Source organism: Haematobia irritans, chromosome 4 (assembly GCF_050003625.1).
Source record: "Haematobia irritans isolate KBUSLIRL chromosome 4, ASM5000362v1, whole genome shotgun sequence".
NCBI classification, from domain to species: Eukaryota; Metazoa; Arthropoda; class Insecta; order Diptera; family Muscidae; genus Haematobia; species Haematobia irritans.
The window spans coordinates 204,623,817-204,647,657 of NC_134400.1; the positions used below are offsets into that span (position 1 = coordinate 204,623,817).

The following is a 23,841-nucleotide window of genomic DNA, read 5'->3' on the forward strand; positions in this document are numbered from 1 at the left end:
TTTTCCAATTAATGAATTGTTGATTGAAACGAGCTCGAGGTCTGTATTTTTTAATTTATTTTTTTATTCAATATTTCGTCTTTTCATTGAAAGACTTCATCGGGAAAATTATTCTGAGTGTACAAAAAGAAAAGAAAATATATACAAAAACATTGAAATACGTAAAAATTTGATGTTACATTAAAAACACTTACGAAAACAAAAAAAATATTACACCCACTATTGAGTAGAACCTAATGACACAGCGTCTGTTGTCATACTAACTATTGTTCTTCCGACCTTTTGTTTTTCTGATCAGATTCCTGTAGCTTTGCGCCAAATTGTCAATGTCTGTTATAGTTCATTCTCTTTTCTGTTGGTGTGTTGAGAATGTGTAACATCTCCAGTGTTAGTCTCTTATTGTAGTTACTCTCACACTGTAGCACACACGTTCTCTCTATATCGGGGTGGTGATGTTCTGCTGCACAGTGTGTTGATAGTGCCGTTTTTTGCATTGGTCTCTGTAACCGATGTTTTAGATCTGATTTATGGCCAGATAAACGAGTTTTTAGTTTGTTCTTCGTAGTTCCTATGTAAACCTTGTCACATCCATCTTTTTCATTTCCATTGCACTTTATTTCGTATATTAGGTTGGACTTTTCCATGTTGTCAATTTTTGATTTTAGATTCGTAAATAATTTTTGTAGTGTGTTAATAGTTTTTGGAGCTATTGCGAAATTATTCTTGTCGATTAAATTGGCATTACAGACTCTTTCATGTAATTTTGGTATGTATACGACCGATTTATAAAAAAGTGTTTGTAATTTGCTTTTCTTAATTATTTTCTCAATTGTGGATAAAGGGAAGCTGTTTTTTTGGAGTATTTTCCTTATTTTTTCAATGTTTGACTTATGAAATTCAGGGCTGCTAATCGTCAATACCCTGTTCACAAAATTTTGGGCCGTATTTTGTATAATTCTCCTGGGGTGGTTTGAGTAAAAGTTAACCAATCTGCCGGAAGACGTTATTTTTATTATTATTTTTTTTATTTTTTCCATTAATTTAATTGTATTAATTGCCTTTTATAAAGGGTGATTCTTTTGAGGTTAGGATTTTCATGCATTAGTATTTGACAGATCACGTGGGATTTCAGACATGGTGTCAAAGAGAAAGATGCTCAGTATGCTTTGACATTTCATCATGAATAGACTTACTAACGAGCCACAACGTCGAATTTTCAGTGAATGAGCCCTAGAAAAGTTGGCAGAAAATCCGCTTTTTTATCGACAAATTTTGTTCAGCGATGAGGCTCATTTCTGGTTGAATGGCTACGTAAATAAGCAAAATTGCCGCATTTGGAGTGAAGAGCAACCAGAAGCCGTTCAAGAACTGCCCATGCATCCCGAAAAATGCACTGTTTGGTGTGGTTTGTACGCTGGTGGAATCATTGGACCGTATTATTTCAAAGATGCTGTTGGACGCAACGTTACGGTGAATGGCGATCGCTATCGTTCGATGCTAACAAACTTTTTGTTGCCAAAAATGGAAGAACTGAACTTGGTTGACATGTGGTTTCAACAAGATGGCGCTACATGCCACACAGCTCGCGATTCTATGGCCATTTTGAGGGAAAACTTCGGAGAACAATTCATCTCAAGAAATGGACCGGTAAGTTGGCCACCAAGATCATGCGATTTGACGCCTTTAGACTATTTTTTGTGGGGCTACGTCAAGTCTAAAGTCTACAGAAATAAGCCAGCAACTATTCCAGCTTTGGAAGACAACATTTCCGAAGAAATTCGGGCTATTCCGGCCGAAATGCTCGAAAAAGTTGCCCAAAATTGGACTTTCCGAATGGACCACCTAAGACGCAGCCGCGGTCAACATTTAAATGAAATTATCTTCAAAAAGTAAATGTCATGGACCAATCTAACGTTTCAAATAAAGAACCGATGAGATTTTGCAAATTTTATGCGTTTTTTTTTTTAAAAAAGTTATCAAGCTCTTAACAAATCACCCTTTATTATTTGGAATCTTTTTAATACTTATACATTTTTATTATACCCACCACCATAGAATGGTGACGGGGGTATAATAAGTTTGTCATTCCGTTTGTAACACATCGAAATATCGATTTCCGACTATATAAAGTATATATATTCTTGATCAGGGAGAAATTCTAAGACGATATAACGATGTCCGTCTGTCTGTCTGTTGTAATCACGCTACAGTCTTCAATAATGAAGCAATCGTGCTGAAATTTTGCACAAACTCGTCTTTTGTCTGCAGGCAGGTCAAGTTCGAAGATGGGCTATATCGGTCCAGGTTTTGATATAGTCCCCATATAAACCGATCTCCCGATTTTGGGCTTGGGTTTATATAAATCGAAGTTTTTATCCAATTTGCCTGAAATTTGAAATCTAGAGGTATTTTATGACCATAAAGAGGTGTGCCAAAAATGGTGAGTATCGGTCCATGTTTTGGTATAGCCCCCATATAGACCAATCTCCTATATTGGTCTATATGGGGGCTATCTTGGGCTTATAGAAACCTCAGTTTTTATTCAATTTACCTGAAATTGGAAATCTAGAGGTATTGTAGGACCTCAAATACGTGTGCCAAAAATTGTGAGTATCGGTCCATATTTTGGTATAGCCCCCATATAGACCGATCTCCCGATTTTACTTCTTGGGCTTATAGAAACCGCAGTTTTTATTCAATTTACCTGAAATTGGAAATCTAGAGGTATTGTAGGACCACAAATACGTGTGCCAAAAATTGTGAGTATCGGTCCATGTTTTGGTATGGTCCCCATATAAAACGACCTCCCTTTTTGGGGTCTTGGGCTTATAGAAACCGTGGTTTTTATCCAATTTGTCTGAAATTGGAAATCTAGAGGTATTTTAGGACCATAAAGAGGTGTGCCGAAAATGCTGAGTATCGGTCCATATTTTGGTATAGCGCCCATATAGACCGATTTCCCGATTTTAATTCTTGGGCTTCTAAAATCCGAAGTTTTTATCCTATTTGCCTGAAATTGGAAATCTAGAGGTATTTTCGTGTCATAAAGAGGTGTGCCGAAAACGGTGAGTATCGGTCCATATTTTAGTATAGGCCCCATAAGAACGATCTCCCGATTTAACTCCTTGGGTTTCTAGAAACCGTAGTTTTTATCTGATTTGCGAGAAATTGTAAATATTCTGGTATTTTAGGCTCACAAAAACGTGTATCGGATTAAGTTTTTATCGGTCCATTTGGTAATGCCTCCATATAGACCGACTTCACTTCTTGAGGGTGTAGAAGGCGCACTGATCATGAAAATTGCTTGAAACTCAATGTAAAATTTCCAGATTTTACTTCTGCAGATTTAAGATTTCAAATCAAGACGTTATTTTATAATTTTCTTGCACACTTACAAGAGATGTTAATGATTCCTCTAAACCTCAAACAAAAATGGTTCTTATAAATCCAGAATCTGATATAGTCCTCATAGGTGAAATCTTTAAATTTATCTTCGGGAAGTGTCCTCAAGTCCTCAAGCCCTCCTGAAATTTCAAAGGAAACCCTAATATTTGTTTCATGGTGGTGGGTATTTAAGATTCGGCCCGGCTGAACTTAGTGCTGTATATACTTGTTTATATTAAGATGTTGAGAATATCGTTATTGAATCATATAATTCATGTACTTTAATTTATAAGATCTAAATCTTGTTGTGCATGATAAAATAAAAAAACAAACAAACAAACAAATTGATATGGATGACTCTAACGACATCTACCGACAGAAAAACGAAAAAACTTTTTCGATAACCCAAAATATTTGTATTAATATATTTTTATTATATTTTATATATATTATCTTATTCAAATACTTAATTTAAGGTAAGTAATTTTACAAAAAAAAAAACTGTTATTTTGCTTAATATTTAGTACGTAATCCTAAATTGTACATTTGTTACATAGATAGCCTCTCAGTTTTGTCTCATGTCTCGAATGATGATGGTGTATACGATGGTTTGTTTTTCTCCATAATTTAATACCCGGCTTGAGTGATTTCATCGTCTATTAGCTATTGCCATTCGTTACATCTTTCCCTTGGTCATCAGTATCTGTAGCTGATAGATTATTTTCTGAGGAATTTACATTTTGGTTCTGAAAACAAAAACACATAAATATTTGACTAGCATTAGTTATATGGTCTAGGGTATAGTATGGGTAAACGGTCTTATTTTGAGAAAATTTCAACAATCGATAATATAGTTCACGTTCACTATATTTTCTCGATAACTATCAATTATGGGTACGAAAAAAAATCCATCTAGTCGAGTATGGAGCTCCAGAGGAAATTTCTTTTCATTTTGTGAGGTTAAAATGCAAACAATCGATAAAAGCGTATGAAATTTCTACCAGCAAATTATAAATTGTGAAATTGTAAGGGCCGATGTTGAATGTGAAGCACACCTAAACGTCAAGTTTTTTTCCGAATTTTATTTGACATTTCTCTATTTCAGACTTACTCAATTTGAACCATGGACGTCGTGAATGGGCAGAATGGTTCCAATAAATGGCAACAGTGGATGATCAATTTTCGAAGAAAATCATCTTCAGTGATGAGGCACATTTTCACCTCAGTGGATTCGTCAATAAACAGAATTTGCCGCATTTGGGCGAATGAGAATCCAAGAGTGATTGTCGAAAAACCAATGCACCCACAAAAAGTGACTGTTTAGTGCGGTTTATGGGCTGGCGGCATCATCGGGCGATATTTTTTCCAAAATGAGGCCGGTCAGGCAGTTACTGTGAATGGTGTTCGCTATCGTGAGATGATAACGAACTTTTTATGACCCGAATTGGAAAATATGGATGTGGACGATATGTGGTTTCAGCAGGACGGTGCCACTTGCCACACAGCTAACGAAACAATGGCTCTTTTGCGCAACAAATTCAATATGGCCGTGTTATCTCACGTAATGGCGATGTCAATTGGCCGCCAAGACACCATGTGATTTGACACCGTTGGACTTTTTTCTTTGGGGTTATTTGAAAGAAAAGGTGTACGTCGATAAGCCAGCAACAATTCAAGAGCTAAAGGATGAGATAATTCGGCACATTAACGGAGTAGAACCTCCATTATGCCTCAGCGTCATTGAAAATTTGGACCATCGGATGAAGGTGTGCCACTGAGGTCGCGGCGCCCATTTGGCCGATATTTTGTTCCATAAATAATTGAGTAATACCAATATATCATAATAAAATAAAATTACAATAATTTCCAAAATAGTTTGTGTTTTATTCAAAATCAACATCGGCCCTTGAAATTTTAACCACCCTTTACAAACATCTCTCTTTTCCTTTGCGGAAAAGGGCCATTGTATAATACGATTTTTTTTGTTGAAAATTTGGCATTTTCGCATAGATATTTTTTGTACCACATAACTTATCGCAGAACCAATTATGATTATTCGTCATTTTAATACCTTTCATTTAAGTACCAAAAACGATCTAATCGGACATTTCTAACTCGAGATATATTTGGCTTAGTGAAAAAAGATCGAAAAACTAAAAATAACGGGATATCTCAAAAACTGTTCCATAAAAAAAATTTTTAAATTTTTTTCGAATTCAGCAGATCAAAATACATAAGAAAAGTTGCCTCTCAATCATGAAGTTTACATGATTTTTTGTTTGTTTTGTAAACTACACAGAAAAAAATCTCACAAAAATATTTCCAATTAAAAAGTTAATTGAAGTTGAAAATTTTTTCAATTAATAAATTAATTGATACAATTAACTTTTTAATCATGATAGAAACATTAAGTTAATTAAGTCAATGATTGAAAATTTTAAAATTTTTAATTAAAAAATTAATTGATACAATTAACTTTTTAATCAAAAAGCGGAAGACTAATTCAGTTAAAAAAAAGTGCTGATTTTTTTTTTAATTTTTAATTAAAATTGTTAATCCAAATAAAAACTCTAAGTCAATTCAGAAAGTAATTAAAAATAGTTACCTTTTTTAATTAATAAGTTAATTGAGTTTTGCAATCAACATCAATTAAATTTTTAATTGAATCAATTAAATTTTTAATTGAATCAATTAAAAAATTAATTGAATCAATTAAAAATTAATTGAAATTTGCTGAAAAAATCAATTACTTTTTAATCAAGATTTTTTTTCTATGCCCAATTAAAACTGTGATTGATACTATCATTTACGTGATTGAAGACATTTCAATTAAAAAATTAATTGGATCAATTAATTTGGTGATTGAATCAGAAAAAAAACTTCTGCTGTGTTGTGGTATTTTTGACACGAGTGGTAACCGTGGTTGTATGTCAATAAGAGAAAAATGGGGAGGGACGTCGATAATAGTGTATATAAAATATTCACTGGAAAAAGTATTAAGTTTCCATATCCCAGTAAAAAAAGCGTCGCCAAAAAAGTAGTGAAAATATTATTTTTGGATCTGGAAGTGGTGCAAAATTGGCTTGTCATAGAATGGATGTCCACCATTTCAATAGCCGGTGAACTGAATTTGAACCACTTCTTAAGGTGTGGTCCAAATTCAGTGTTTTAGATGAGAATTAAAAAATTTTGTGATGTTTGGACAAATAAATAATTTTTAAAATTTTGTATGATTTTTAATGCATGTCTTGAATATTTAAAATCAAATATTTTCAAAATTTCGCAATTTTTCTAGAAAGTATTTAGCTTTTTTTTCGGCAAAATTCTAATAATTTGTACCATTTTTTTAATTCTTAATCTGTTTTTAAAGCATTTGAAATAAAAAATTTTTTAAATTTCCTATTAAGAATATGAAAAAGCGAGTTATAAATTGACTCAATTGAACTTCATCTACACACAAAAAATTATCACCAACATTTTTTCAATTAAGCACTTAATTGAATTTGGAAACGGATTCAATTAATATGTTAATTGATTCAATTAATTATTTAATCAAATCCGAATAAAAACCAATTAAAAAAATGATTGATATTTGTTACGTTTCCAATTAAAATATTAATTGATTCAATCAATTTGTTAATCAATTCGGAAATAATTTTAAATTACAAACGTGATTGAAATTTTTTCCGTTTCCAATTACACGTGTGATTGATCCAATCACCTTTGTGATTGAAATTGAATAATTTTGAGCAATGGAAAGAGCGAAAAGAGAACAAGAGAATGGGTATTTATTCAACAATGTATGATGGAGAGATCAGTCTGTGGAAGTAACTCGTAACGAACGGTTGGTTTTTTGTTTTTCGCGTAAATTGAAAAACATGATTGGCGACATTCTGTCTGCTGCATTCAATATGTGTGCATAAATATTTTGAACGCAACAACAAATCATAGCAAAGGGTTGAAATAAATAAAGTGTGCAACAACAAACGACCACGTGGTAAAGGTTTGAAAAAAATATATGAGAGAACGCATTTGAAATTACCTGTGTTTGTGTTTTGTGGTATTGTAAAAATGGAAAACAATCTACGTTTATTGAAGGTAAGAAATTGTGAAATATGTATACGGGTTTCCATTGAAGCCTGTTTACATTAAACGGACTAAAATAATATATTTTTTTTATTCATTTCTTTTAGCGACCAATTTTATTTTGTGAAATTGACCAATCACTTGACCATCAACTCCATCATTTTATCAAATATATAAGAATATGTTTGCAACAAAAAAGTGGGTACCGTCTTGATCTTTTAAAATTATAAATTTTTTCACTCTTAGTTTTCTTAAAACCAAGAGCGGTATGGGTTTGTTGGAAGATTCACCTTGAAGTTGGGAAGTGGCGTTGGCATTAAATTGCATTTTTGCTTTACCTGCCTTTTTCAGTTTGAACCCAAGTAGAGAGCAGTATATCTGATATATAAACTAATGAGCTGAATTATGTAATGGTAAAAAAGTTCTTTCTTTTGGATTTAAAAACATGAAAAATATCCGAAAATAATAAAAATATGTATTTTCCATTTATATTTTTTTCTATTTCCAGAATTTACGAAGTATCATCAATATAATACCAAATACTACACTGTTTTCCCATTATTTTTGTCTTTCATTGGTTCAAATTTTAATAGACGATTTCAATGTGTGGATTTTGGAAAGGAATTGTTACTAAAATTAAATTACCGAGCTCCTTAATACACCTTTTTATGCTAAAAGACTACAACTACAAAAGAAGATTATAAATCTGTAACCTGGAACTAAGAATTGAACTTGATATTCTATGCAGGTAATGTTTAACAAAATTAATTTTTATTTGAACAAAATTAAATTCAAATTATTCTAATTTAGCTTACAGGCTGCTGAATTATTGGAAATCTAGGCGCATCTACATATTAGAAGGAACATGCTAACATGGTTATTATTATAAGATTTATATAATTTATTTTTTCACCCTATAGTTGTTATTGATAGTAATTGTATTAGTAAGTTATGTTAGAACAAAACACAAATAACAAGAACCAAATTTATTTGTCTATTGCATAATTCAAAAAATTATAAAATATTGAATATGTTTTAAAGGGTGATTCTTTTGAGGTTAGTATTTTCATGCATTAGTATTTGACAGATCACGTGGGATTTCAGACATGGTGTCAAAGAGAAAGATGCTCAGTATGCTTTGACATTTCATCATGAATAGACTTACGATCTGCCACAACGTCGAATTTTCAGTGAATGGGCCCCAGAAAAGTTGGCAGAAAATCCGCTTTTTTATCGACAAATTTTGTTCAGCGATGAGGCTCATTTCTGGTTGAATGGCTACGTAAATAAGCAAAATTGCCGCATTTGGAGTGAAGAGCAACCAGAAGCCGTTCAAGAACTGCCCATGCATCCCGAAAAATGCACTGTTTAGTGTGGTTTGTACGCTGGTGGAATCATTGGACCGTATTTTTTCAAAGATGCTGTTGGACGCAACGTTACGGTGAATGGCGATCGCTATCGTTCGATGCTAACAAACTTTTTGTTGCCAAAAATGGAAGAACTGAACTTGGTTGACATGTGGTTTCAACAAGATGGCGCTACATGCCACACAGCTCGCGATTCTATGGCCATTTTGAGGGAAAACTTCGGAGAACAATTCATCTCAAGAAATGGACCGGTAAGTTGGCCACCAAGATCATGCGATTTGACGCCTTTAGACTATTTTTTGTGGGGCTACGTCAAGTCTAAAGTCTACAGAAATAAGCCAGCAACTATTCCAGCTTTGGAAGACAACATTTCCGAAGAAATTCGGGCTATTCCGGCCGAAATGCTCGAAAAAGTTGCCCAAAATTGGACTTTCCGAATGGACCACCTAAGACGCAGCCGCGGTCAACATTTAAATGAAATTATCTTCAAAAAGTAAATGTCATGGACCAATCTAACGTTTCAAATAAAGAACCGATGAGATTTTGCAAATTTTATGCGTTTTTTTAAAAAAAGTTATCAAGCTCTTAACAAATCACCCTTTATAAGAAACACATATTTTCTTTTATTTCAAATAAAACTAAATACGATTTGGGGTCGCAATATATAAATTTTTTGATCGAAATTTATAGCCAATTTCAATTAATTATTTAATTGAATGAATCAAATAGTTGATTGATTTTTGTCGCGAAATTAATTAAAATTTTAATTGATTCAATTAAAACTGTGATTGAATTTTATGTTAAAAATCAATCACGTTTTTAATTGATTCAATCACACAATTAATTGATTCCGTGACAAAAGTCAATTAATTTTTTAATTGAAAATCGTGTTGGTTTTCAATCAAAATGGGTGATTGATACTATCATTTTCGTGATTGAAGACATTTCAATTAAAAAAATGATTGAATCCGCGATTTTCGTGATTGAAATCAAAAAAAAATTTTTTGTGTGTACAGTTCAAATAAAGAACATCTTTGGGAGGACATTTTTGGAAGTGCTTTTAAAGTTGTGACTTTTTGCTGGGATCTTTCTTATGGGAGAAAATGTAAACAATCGATAACATCGTCCCAATTAAAAATACCTACACCCAGAAAAAAGTGCCTTCGAAACTAAAGGAAAAAATTTTCATCAATATAGTTTATCCATTTTATTTCCATTAAGGTAAATTTTTGTGAAAAATAATAAAATTTACTCGTTTCAGTAAAAAAATCCTAAACTGTAAGCAGTTAGGAATAGTTCATTAACTAGAATAAGGCATGGAATTTTACTCATACTATTTTCTTCGCTGGGTATAAGAATTTACTACTGAAAAAAAAATTTTATTCACCGATAACAAAGCATTCGTAAAAATAACCAAAAACCGAACTAAAACCAAGTTTCCTCAAAATTAGTAAAATTTCTTATAAAATGATAATTGCGACTTCCTTTATAATAGAAAGTTTTTCATACATACGAACAACACTTGGCATAGAAAAATATTTTAGTTCATTCGTACTAAGAAGTATGCAATCCTTTCAAATCTTAAGGAAACACACTTGTTAGAATATAGGAAATTTTTCTAAATTTCTATTGTCTACCTGTAATCGATACCTGTCATCGTAATCGATGTGTTTGCGCGTGGTTGTAATCGATATATTTGCGCGTCGGTTGTTTTTTTAGTTGGAATCGCGTTGTTTTGGTATACGGAGAGATTGTTAAAAAATAATATGGTAAAATAATATAATAAATAACAAATAAAATATATAAAATATTTGTTATTTTAAATTAGTGAGAAAAATTTTCGTTTTTTTTAAATAAATCTATCAATGTTCGTGATAGTGTATAAAGAAAGAAAACACCAGCAGAATAACAACCCTTTCATTTGTCTTCATTTTGGAATCTTCAATTATCAGGTAATATTCAGTGACGCTAACCTTTTGAAACAAAAATGTTTTATGATTTTTTTTATATTTGTAGGTATTGAAATTGTAAAAGGAGGACAAAATCGTTAGGCAGCAACCTATTAAAAGTGAAAAGAACAAGAAGAAGAAAAAGTGCGTTTTACAGTTGATAATATCACACGGAAATTGGAAATAGTGGAATAATAAACTAATATTTCAAAGAGATTCGATGCTGTTGATTCTTAATAAATATATTCAATATATTAATAAAACATGTCTTTTATTGAACATAAAATTGCTTATAGAAATAAATAAAATTGTATTTAAAAACGAAGGTAAGCAGTTCTAATTATGAAGTAAAAGTTTTACCACAAATGTGTAAGATTTGTCGAAATGAATGAAAAAATTTCAATAAAATCATTCCATATATGAATTCAAATTAGTTAAATTTTTTCATTCTGTAGTATAGTGGTATATAAATATAGGAAAATGTTAACTAATATATGGAATGCATTATTCCTAATTTCTACGAAAATCACATCGTTCAAACAAATAAAAATGTCTTTGGCGCTATACGAAGTTCAACTTTCTTCACAATGAGTTCATTATACCCACCACCATAAAATGGTGACGGGGTATAATAAGTTTGTCATTCCGTTTGTAACACATCGAAATATCGATTTCCGACCATATAAAGTATATATATTCTTGATCAGGGAGAAATTCTAAGACGATATAAGCATGTCCGTCTGTCCGTCTGCCTGTCTGTCTGTCTGTCTGTTGTAATCACGCTACAGCCTTCAATAATGGAGCTATCGTCCCGAAATTTGGCACAGATTAGTTTTTTGTTTGCAGGCAGGTCAAGTTCGAAGATGGGCTATATCGGTCCAAGTTTTGATATAGTCCCCATATAAACCGACCTCCCGATTTGGGGTCTTGGGTCTATCAAAACCGTAGTTTTTACCAGATTTGCCTGAAATTGGAAATCTAGAGGTATTTTGGGACCATAAAGAGGTGTGTCGAAAATGGTCCGTATCGGTCCATGTTTTAGTATAGCCCCCATATAGACCGATCTCCCGATTTTGCTTCTTAGGCGTCTAGAAACAGTATTTTCTATCCGATTTGTCTGAAATTGAAAATCTAGAGATATTTTAAGACCATAAGGAGGTGTGTCGAAAATCGTTCGTATCGGTTCATGTTTTGATATAGCCCCCATATAGACCGATCTCCCGATTTTGCTTCTTGGGCGTCTAGAAACTATATTTACCATCCGATTTGCCTGAAATTGGAAATCTAGAAGTATTTGTGGGACTATAAAGAGGTGTGTCGAAAATGGTCCATATCGGTCCGTGTTTTGGTATAGCCCCCATATAGACCGATCTCCCGATTTTGCTTCTTACGCGTCTAGAAACAGTATTTTCTATCCGATTTGTATGAAATTGAAAATCTAATGGTATTTTGGGACCATAAAGAGGTGTGTTGTAAATGGTCCGCATCGGTCCATGTTTTGATATAGCCCCCATATAAACCAACCTCCGATTTGGAGTCTTGGGCCTATAAAAACCGTAGTTTTTATCCAATTTGCCTGAAATTGAAAATATAGAGGTATTTGAGGACCATAAAAAGGTGTGCCGAAAATGGTTCTCATCGGTCCATGTTTTTGTATAGCCCCTATATAGACCGATATCCCGATTTTGCTTTTAGGGCTTCTAGAAACTATATTTACCATCCGATTTGCCTGAAATTGGAAATCTAGAGGTATTTGAGAAAAATAAAAAGGTGTGCCGAAAATGGTGCTCATCGGTCCATGTTTTGATATAGCCCCCATAGAGACTGATTTCCCGATTTTGCTTCTTGGGCTTCTAGAAACTATATTTTCTATCCGATTTTCCTGAAATTAAAAATGTAGAGTTCTTTTGGGACCATAAAAAGGTGTGCCGAAAATGGTGCCCATCGGTCCATTTTTTGGTATAGCCCCCATACAAACCGATCTCCCATTTTGCTTCTTGGGCTTCTAGAAACTATATTTACCATCCGCTTTGCCTGAAATTCTTGAGCAACAATAAACTGTATTTATTACATGATTTGCCTGAAATTCTATTGGGTCTATAGGGATTTTTAGACCACAAATAAGAGTGCCGAAATTGAAGTATATCGGTCCATTTTTTGGTATAACCCCCATATAGACTGACCTCTCGATTTTTAATTCTTGGGCGTCTAGAGACTATATTTTCTGGCCGATTTGTTTGAAATTGAAAATCTGGAGGTATTTTAAGATCACAAATATGTTAGTAGCAAATGGTGCCTATCGCTCCACGTTTTGGTATAGCCCCATATACACCGATCTCAAACAAAATTGGTTCTCATAAATCTGGTCTTCATAGGTAGAATCTTTAAAGTTTGTCTTCTGGAGCTGGCACGTTTGGGAGAAGATTCGTCATCAAACCCCCTACAATTCTATATATTATCAAGTAACCCACTACGACGAAGAGTTTTCATAGTAAACTATTATACTTGATTCATGGTGGTGGGTATTTAAAATTCGGCCCGGCCGAAGGGGTCACTTTTTTCTGGGTGTATGCTTTGTTTTCGTTAGAGTTGCATACCGGATTTTATCATATCGATCTCACTCGATAAACTCTTACCTTCTTGGTGGGACAATTGGCGAACAAATGATCATCTTGTTTACACAGATGACATCGTTTCGGTTGAGGTCCCAGATGACACTTTGAGGCTATATGATTGGCAAATTCACCACAATTATAGCATCGAACCCGTCGATGGCGTTTCTTAGAGCGGGGACGGAATGTGCTTCCATGACAATCCAAACCTAAAATTATATAGAAAACCGAATACATAAAATCAATTCTACACACAAAAAAAAATTTTTTCTGACTCAATCACGAAATTAATTTATCCAATTAATTTTTTAATTGAAATGTCTTCAATCACAGAAATGATAGTAGCAATTAAAAAATTAATTGACAGTCAATTAAGAAATTAATTGATCCAATTAATAAAATTGATACTATTAATTTGTGTGATTGATTTTTATTTCAATTAAAACATTTGTTGATTCAATTAAATTTTTAATTTAATATTTTTTAAAACTCAAGACTTTAATTGGAAAAATTTTCGTGCAATTTTTTTCTGTGTACTACATCATGTATGTCACACTTCCTCACCTTGTATTCCACTAACTCGAAAGGCTTCTAGTCCTCTATCAGTTAAACGACATTCAAACTCCACCTCCTCTTGTTCACCAAGTGATCGAAATCCAGACATTTGTATAGTGCTCTAAAAATTGAAGGCAAATTAAATAGTTAAAGTATACAAGACAAGGAATATTAAAAGTGCACTGTTTTACCTGGTGTACGAAAACTTCATGGCCCCCATCATTTGGTGTTAGAAAGCCCCATCCTTTGGCCACATTAAACCATTTACATTTTCCATATCGGATGCCTTCTATTTCATGGGGTGCTATGTCTGAAAATAAAAGAAACGGAAACAAAAAATATTTTTTATATGAAAATCCTCAAAAAACTAATTTTGTATATGAAAAACTTATTTTGCTTGTTTATTTATTTATTTGCATATTTATTATAATTAAAAATTACAATAAATAAAAAAATAAAATAATTGATAATGGTTAGTAAATTACAAATATGTATTACAATTTTTTTTTTTACAAATTTTTTATTACTTCTATCTTCTAAATATGTGTCCTGAAGTGAAAATGAGATTAATTCGTGGCCACCCGCAAAAATCCTCGAAAAAATCCCAAATTTGATATGAGAAACTTATCTCCAAATATATATAGAGAGAGAAGATCAATTCGATTTTGATGAAAATGGTATCTTAAAACTTCTTAACATCGTTTTCTAAATTGTGAGTTAGTCCATACGTGGTATATATTAGACAAAAAAGTTATGTATAGGTAAGTCTACAAATAATTACGAATCGATATGGACTTTTTGCACGATACGTAGAGAGCCAGAATTGAAATATGGGGGTCGCTTATGTGGGCGCTATATACATTTATGAACTTGATATGGACGAATTTTTGTGTGATTGGGGATCGATTTATCTGAGGGCTATATATAACTATAGACCGATATGGACCTAGTTAGGCATGGTTGTTAACGGCTCCTCCAAGAGGCTCCAAAACCAAATCTCTGGATCGGTTTATATGGGGGCTATATATGATTATGGACTGATATGGACCACTTTTGGCATAGTTGTTAAATATCATATACTACCACCACGTACCAAATTTCAACCAGATCGGATGAATTTTGCTTCTCCATAAGGCACAGGAGGTCAAATCTGGGGATCGGTTTATATGGGAACTATATATAATTATGGACTGATATGAACCAATTCCTGCATGGTTGTTGAATACAATATACTAACATCACGTACCAAACTTCAACCGAATCGGATGAATTTTGCTTTTCCGAGGGGCTCCGGAGGTCAAATCTGGGGATCGGTTTATATGGGGGCTATAAATAATTATGGACCGATTTCGACCAATTTTTTCATGGGTGTTTGAGGCCATATATTAACACCACGTACCAAATATGAACTGAATCGGATGAATTTTGGTCTTCCAAGAGGCTCCGGAGGTCAAATCTGGAGATCGGTTTATATGGGGGCTATATATAATTATGGACCGATATGGACCAATTTTTGTATGGTCTTTAGAGACCATATACTTATACCATGTACCAAATTTCAGCCGGATCGGATGAAATTTACTTCTCTTAGAGGCTCCGCAAGCAAAATCGGGGATCGGTTTATATGGGGGCTATATATGATTATGGACCGATGTGGACCAATTTTTGTATGGTTGTTAGGGACCATATACTAACACCATGTACCAAATTTCAGCTGGATCGGATGGCACAAGTAGTTCTTATTGATGTGGTATAAGAACTACTTGTGCCAAGTTTCAAGTCGAAAGCTTGTTCCGTTCGGAAGTTTGCGTGATTTCAACAGACGGACGGACGGGCGGACATGCTCAGATCGACTCAGAATATCACCACGACCCAGAATATATATACTTTATGGGGTCTTAGAGCAATATTTCGATGAGTTACAAACGGAATGACAAAGTTAATATACCCCCCATCGTATGGTGGTGGGTATAAAAAAATTGACATTTTCATGTGAATAACTTAGTTTGCTTGTATATCTAAAAATATGGAAATGGGGATAATTCAACACTACTCCCAAAAAAACAAAAATAAAATTTTATATAGACATCCTTAATATCAACAAGTAAGGAAAGTCTAAAGTCGGGCGGGGCCGACTATATTATACCCTGCACCACTTTGTAGATCTAAATTTTCGATACCATATCACATCCGTCAAATGTGTTGGGTGCTATATACATATAAAGGTTTGTCCCAAATACATAAATTTAAATATCACTCGATTTGGACAGAATTTGATAGACTTTACAAAATCTGTAGACTCAAAATTTAAGTTGGCTAATGTACTTGGGTGGAACACAATTTTAGTAAAAAAAATATGGGAAGCATTCAAATCTGAAGCAATTTTAAGGAATCTTCGCAAAAGTTTATTTATGATTTATCGCTCGATATATATGTATTAGAAGTTTAGGAAAATAAGAGCCATTTTTACAACTTTTCGACTAAGCAGTGGCGATTTAACAAGGAAAATGTTGGTATTTTGACCATTTTTGTCGAAATCAGAAAAACAAATTTGGCACACATGACTATATTACTAATTGTACTCCTAGTGCAAAATTTCAACCAAATTGGGCCAAAACTCTGGCTTCTGGGGCCATATAAGTCCATATCGGGCAAAAAATATATATGGAAGCTATATCTAAATCAGAACCGATTTCAATCAAATTTGGCACACATGACTATACTACCAATTGTACTCCTTGTGCAAAATTTCAAGCTAATCGGGATAAAACTCTGGCTTCTGGGTCCATATAAGTGCATATCGGGCGAAAGATATATATGGGAGCTATATCTAAATCTGAATCGATTTCAACCAAATTTGGCAAGCATAGATACAATGCTAAATCTACTCCCTGTGCAAAATTTCAACCAAATTTGGCCAAAACTCTGGCTTTTAGGACCATATTAGTCCATATCGGGCGAAAGATATATATGGGAGCTATATCTAAATCTGAACCGATTTCAATAAAATTTGGCACACTTGACTATAGTACTAATTGTTCTTCTTGTGCAAAATTTTAAGCAAATTAGGGTAAAACTCTGGCTTCTGGGGTCATATAAGTCCATATCGGGCGAAATATATATATGGGAGCTATATCTAAATCTGAACCGATTTCTTCCAAAATCAATAGGGATCTATTCTGAGCCAAAACACATACTTGTGCCAAATTGAAGTCGATTGGACTAAAACTGCGACCTAGACTTTGATTACAAAAATGTGTTCACGGACAGACGGACATCGCTATATCGACTCAGGAGCCCACCCGGAGCATTTTTGCCAAAGACACAATGTGTCTATCTCGTCTCCTAAAATTTCTATGAACATTTTAAAAATCTATATTTTTTTATTTATATTGCTTGTATCTCGTTAAATATTCATCCTAGGGCGAAATGGGGATCAATTCGTGACCACACTCATAAAGGGTGATTCTTTTGAGGTTAGGATTTTCATGCATTAGTATTTGACAGATCACGTGGGATTTCAGACATGGTGTCAAAGAGAAAGATGCTCAGTATGCTTTGACATTTCATCATGAATAGACTTACGATCTGCCACAACGTCGAATTTTCAGTGAATGGGCCCTAGAAAAGTTGGCAGAAAATCCGCTTTTTTATCGACAAATTTTGTTCAGCGATGAGGCTCATTTCTGGTTGAATGGCTACGTAAATAAGCAAAATTGCCGCATTTGGAGTGAAGAGCAACCAGAAGCCGTTCAAGAACTGCCCATGCATCCCGAAAAATGCACTGTTTGGAGTGGTTTGTACGCTGGTGGAATCATTGGACCGTATTTTTTCAAAGATGCTGTTGGACGCAACGTTACGGTGAATGGCGATCGCTATCGTTCGATGCTAACAAACTTTTTGTTGCCAAAAATGGAAGAACTGAACTTGGTTGACATGTGGTTTCAACAAGATGGCGCTACATGCCACACAGCTCGCGATTCTATGGCCATTTTGAGGGAAAACTTCGGAGAACAATTCATCTCAAGAAATGGACCGGTAAGTTGGCCATTATAACTGAAATTTTGTATTAAAAACCCCCAAAATATCGAAATTTTTATATGAAAAACTTATTTGACTTGTATCACCTTAAATAAACATCCTAGAGTGGAAATGAGATTAATTCGTGATCACAAAAAAGAAAAAAAAAGAAAATTCTGAATAAATCGAGAAAATGAGCTTTTTTAGTCCCTGCTAAAACCTCTACTAACATAAACACCTGAATGTAATAGTAGTGTGAAGCAGTGTTGTCCGTAATGGGGATTTTTCGCCAAACTGGGGATATTTTTTCGTGAATGGGGACGAAATTTCTGAGTTGGGGATTTTGTGGGGAATTTTCATAAATTTGGGGTTTTTTTTTTGTTTTAATCGGGGAATTTGTTATACCCTCCACCATAGGATGGGGGTATATTAACTTTGTCATTCCGTTTGTAACACATCGAAATATTGCTCTAAGACCCCATAAAGTATATATATTCTGGGTCGTGGTGAAATTCTGAGTCGATCTGAGCATGTCCGTCCGTCCGTCCGTCTGTTGAAATCACGCTAACTTTCGAACGAAACAAGCTATCGACTTGAAACTTGGCACAAGTAGTTGTTATTGATGTAGGTCGGATGGTATTGCAAATCGGCCATATCGGTCCCCATATAAACGGACCCCCATATTTGGCTTTCAGACCCTCTAAGAGAAGCAAATTTCATCCAATCCGGCTGAAATTTGGTACATGGTGTTAGTATATGGTATCTAACAACCATGCAAAAATTGGTCCACATCGGTCCATAATTATATATAGCCCCCATATAAACCGATCCCCCGATTTGGCTTTCGGAGCCTCTAAGAGAAACAAATTTCATCCGATCCGGCTGAAATTTGATACATGGTGTTCATTTATGGTCTCTAACAACCATGCAAAAATTGGTCGAAATCGGTCCATAATTATATATAGCCCCCATATAAACCGATCCCCCGATTTGGCTTGCGGAGCCTCTAAGAGAAGCAAATTTCACCCGATCCGGCTGAAATTTGGTACATGGTGTTGGTATATGGTCTCTAACAACCATGCAAAAATTGGTCCACATCGGTCCATAATTATATATAGCCCCCATATAAACCGATCCCCAGATTTGACCTCCGGAGCCTCGTGGAAGAGCAAAATTCAACCGATTCGGTTGAAATTTGGTATGTGGTGTTAATATATGGCCTCAAACACCCATGCAAAAATTGGTCGAAATCGGTCCATAATTATATATAGCCCCCATATAAACCGATCCACAGATTTGACCTCCGGAGCCCCTTGGAAGAGCAAAATTCATCCGATTTGGTTGAAATTTGGTACGTGAATTTAGTACATGATATTTAACAACCATGCCAAAAGTGGTCCATATCAGTCCATAATCATATATAGCCCCCATATAAACCGATCCCGAGATTTGGTTTAGGAGCCACTTGGAGGAGCAAATTTCATCCGAGTCAGTTGAAATTTGGTACATTGTGCTAGTATATGGCCGTTAACAACCCTGCCTTACTAGGTCCATATCGGTCTATAGTTATATGTAGCCCTCAGATAAATCGATCCCCAATCACACAAAAATTAGTCCATATCAATAATTGTATATAGCCCCCATATAAGCGACCCCCATATTTCAATTCTGGCTCCCTATGTACCGTGCAAAAGTCCATATTGATTCGTAATTATTTGTAGACTTACCTATACATACCTTTTTTGTCTAATATATACCACGTAAGGACTAACTCATAATTTAGAAAACGATTTAAGATACCACAACCCAAGTAATTCGATTGTGGATGACAGTCTTTTGTAGAAGTTTCTACGCAATCCATGGTGGAGGGTACATAAGATTCGGCCTGGCCGAACTTACGGCCCTTTATACTTGTTGAAATTAACATCAAATTTCTACATTTTTACAAAATAACTCCAGTGGTTCCTCAACATTTAAAAAAGGAAACTATGCTGATCTTTACTACACGGTATTCGAAAAAGTACAAATGGAGCATTTGAACTAGAAACTGACACAGGATTTTATTTCGGGGCCCAAGCTCTTTTTTTTTGAATTTTACTCAGTTTGGCTAAGATATTATTCCACAATTGCAAAATCTTTTCAGACTCGTTGCCCCTGTAATCAGTGTTCAACACTGGACAATATACCCGATAAATACTGAAATGATGAAGATAATTCACCTTAATATTGATCTACCACCACGGTTGTCAGTCGAGCCAAAAATAATCTACCAAAATTGGAAGAAAATTTTACCAAACACAAAAATCTTTTGTTCCCAATTTTTTTTTTCTATATAGAAAATTTTCCAAAATTTTTTTCTATATAGAAAATTTTGTGGAGATTTTTTTTTTCTATATAGGAAATTTTGTCAATCATTTATTTCTATAGACAATTTTGTCAAAATTTTATTTTTATAAAAATTTTTTGTAATAAGTTTATTTCTATAGAAAATTTATGAAGTATCTCTTTGCTGAATCTACAAAAACATCAAAAATTCTACCAATCTACCAAACAATAAGAAAATATTTACCATTTCTGGGAGAATTCTACCAACTGTGGCAATCGTGTCCACCACCCAATTTTACTACTTGAATATTTAGAAGTAAATTTTCGTCCATAAATAACATACAAGATGACCGAACTCCCATTTTCATATCTCCAGAATTTGGAAGACGATCACCGGCCTTTTGGTGTTGTGGTTCGAAATCTTGATATTTTTGCAGCTTACGAGCTGGTTGGACAATATTATTTTTATTTTTTTTTTTTAATTTTTAAATTATTACTGAGTTTCTAATTTATTTTTTTTTTTCTCAAAAAAAAATTTGAAAAATGTATTGAGGATTTTTGTAAAAAATTTTAAATTTAAATTTGGGATTTTTGGCACTGGTGTGAAGTTCACATTCCATTTCGTGATTGGATGAACTGTCTGTCATTGCTTTTGGGTGGGTCGGTCATGTTTGATTGGTTCAATTTCGATTGTGCGGCATGAATGTTTTCATTTTGATTTCTCTTTATTATTTTGTTGATTATCTTATTGTTGTTTTCTTGTTTATATTCGTCTGTTGTTGTTGTTGTTAGATTGTTTGTCACAAACATTCGGGGTGTTAATCCCCATACAGTGGTGTATTTTAAGAGGCCTTATGATCTGCACCATGATCCCATCACCATGGCTCCATCACTACACTCCTGAGTCTAATCGACAGTTGGCTGAGTGGACAGCGACCGGTGAACCGTCTCCGAAGCGTGGAAAGACTCAAAAGTCCGCTGGCAAAGTAATGGCCTCTGTTTGTTGGGATGCGCATGGAATAATTTTTATCGATTATTTTGAGAAGGGAAAATCGCGGCAAAACGGCCCCATATGAAGGAGAAACAAGTATATACAGCAGTAAGTTCAGCCGGGCCGAATCTTAAATACCAACCACCATGAACCAAATATTAGGGTTTCCTTTGAAATTTCAGGAGGGCTTGAGGACTTGAGGACACTTCCCGAAGATAAATTTAAAGATTTCACCTATGAGGACTATATCAGATTCTGGATTTATAAGAACCATTTTTGTTTGAGTTTTAGAGGAATCATTAACATCTCTTGTAAGTGTGCAAGAAAATTATAAAATAACATCTTGATTTGAAATCTTAAATCTGTAGATTTTCACCCGAGAAGTAAAATCTGGAAATTTTACATTGAGTTTCAAGCAATTTTCATGATCAGTGCGCCCTCAAGAAGTGAAGTCGGCATTACCAAATGGATTTCTCTTTATTATTTTGTTGATTATCTTATTGTTGTTTTCTTGTTTATATTCGTCTGTTGTTGTTGTTGTTAGATTGTTTGTCACAAACATTCGGGGTGTTAATCCCAATACAGTGGTGTATTTTAAGAGGCCTTATGATCTGCACCATGATCCCATCACCATGGGCAAGCGAGAAGAAAATTACATGACATCACACGAAGTGAATATATTTGTAAAATTCCTATTTATTCATCTATATAAATTTCAAAAACTTTTTTGTGACGAAAAAGAAAAAGTAACATTATGCTCTCGATATAGGTTTTTCATGATCATATTCCTTCTCTAGATGTACGGACAAAAGTACAAAATTCTACTAACAACGAACGCTGATAAGTCCCCGGTCTGACACATAGATGGCGTCGCTAGTGTGGTTAGGTTAGGTTATGTGGCAGCCCGATGTATCAGGCTCACTTAGACTGTTCAGTCCATTGTGATACCACAGTGGTGAACTTCTCTCTTATCACTGAGTGCTGCCCGATTCCATGTTAAGCTCAATGACAAGGGACCTCCTTTTTATAGCCGAGTCCGAACGGCGTTCCACATTCCAGTGAAACCACTTAGAGAAGCTTTGGAACCCTCAGAAATGTCACCAGCATTACTGAGGTGGGATAATCCACCGCTGAAAAACTTTTTGGTGTTCGGTCGTAGCAGGAATCGAACCCACGACCTTGTGTATGCAAGGCGGGCATGCTAACCATTGCACCACGGTGGCTCGCTAGTATGAAATGCATATTATTTTTTTATAGTACCAACCTTCAAATGATTCGTGTCAAAATTTGACGTCTGTAAGTCAATTAGTTCGTGAGATAGAGCGTCTTTTGTGAAGCAACTTTTGTTATTGTAAAAAAAATGGAAAAAAGGAATTTCGTGTTTTGATAAAATACTGTTTTCTGAAGGGGAAAAATACGGTGGAAGCAAATATTGGCTTGATAATGAGTTTCCGGACTCTGCCCCAGGAAAATAAAATTCAAGCGTGGTGAAATGAGCACGGAGGACAGTGAACGCAGTGGACGCCCGAAAGAAGTGGTTACCGACGAAAACATCAAAAAAATCCACAAAATGATTTTGAACGACGGTAAAATGAAGTTGATCGAGATTGCAGAGACCTTAAAGATATCAAAGGAACGTGTTGGTCATATCATTCATTGATATTTGGATATGCGGAAGCTCTGTGTAAAATGGGTGCCGCGCAAGCTCACATTTGACCAAAAACAACAACAACGTGTTGATGATTCTGAGCGGTGTTTGCAGCTGTTAACTCGTAATACGCCCGAGTTTTTCCGTCGATATGTGACAATGGATGAAACGTGGCTCCATCACTACACTCCTGAGTCCAATCGACAGTTGGCTGAGTGGACAGCGACCGGTGAACCGTCTCCGAAGCGTGGAAAGACTCAAAAGTCCGCTGGCAAAGTAATGGCCTCTGTTTGTTGGGATGCGCATGGAATAATTTTTATCAATTATTTTGAGAAGGAAAAATCGCGGCAAAACGGCCCCATATGAAGAAGAAACAAGTATATACAGCAGTAAGTTCAGCCGGACCGAATCTTAAATACCAACCACCATGAACCAAATATTAGGGTTTCCTTTGAAATTTCAGGAGGGCTTGAGGACTTGAGGATACTTCCCGAAGATAAATTTAAAGATTTCACCTATGAGGACTATATCAGATTCTGGATTTATAAGAACCATTTTTGTTTGAATTTTAGAGGAATCATTAACATATCTTGTAAGTGTGCAAGAAAATTATAAAATAACATCTTGATTTGAAATCTTAAATCTGTAGATTTTCACCCGAGAAGTAAAATCTGGAAATTTTACATTGAGTTTCAAGCAATTTTCATGATCAGTGCGCCCTCAAGAAGTGAAGTCGGCATTACCAAATGGACCGATAAAAACTTAATCCGATACACGTAACACGCCTAAAATACCAGAATATTTACAATTTCAGGCAAATCGGATAAAAACTACGGTTTCTAGAAACCCAAGGAGTTAAATCGGGAGATCGTTCTTATGGGGGCTATACTAAAATATGGACCGA

General features: G+C 34.6%; 1 protein-coding gene across 1 annotated transcript in view; it reads right to left on the reverse strand.

The window, feature by feature from the left end:
- Nucleotides 1-3,797: 3,797 nt before the first annotated feature.
- The window catches only part of lin-28 (protein lin-28 homolog), a 31,078-nt gene continuing 11,034 nt past the window's right edge, over nucleotides 3,798-23,841 (reverse strand). The window contains exons 2-5 of the mRNA XM_075305487.1: nucleotides 14,145-14,263; nucleotides 13,963-14,074; nucleotides 13,423-13,607; nucleotides 3,798-4,130 (exon numbers count right to left, since the gene is read on the reverse strand). Of these exons, the coding sequence (XP_075161602.1) occupies nucleotides 4,044-4,130; nucleotides 13,423-13,607; nucleotides 13,963-14,074; nucleotides 14,145-14,263 (503 nt within the window). The 3' untranslated portion in view covers nucleotides 3,798-4,043. The remainder of the gene's footprint in view (nucleotides 4,131-13,422; nucleotides 13,608-13,962; nucleotides 14,075-14,144; nucleotides 14,264-23,841) is intronic.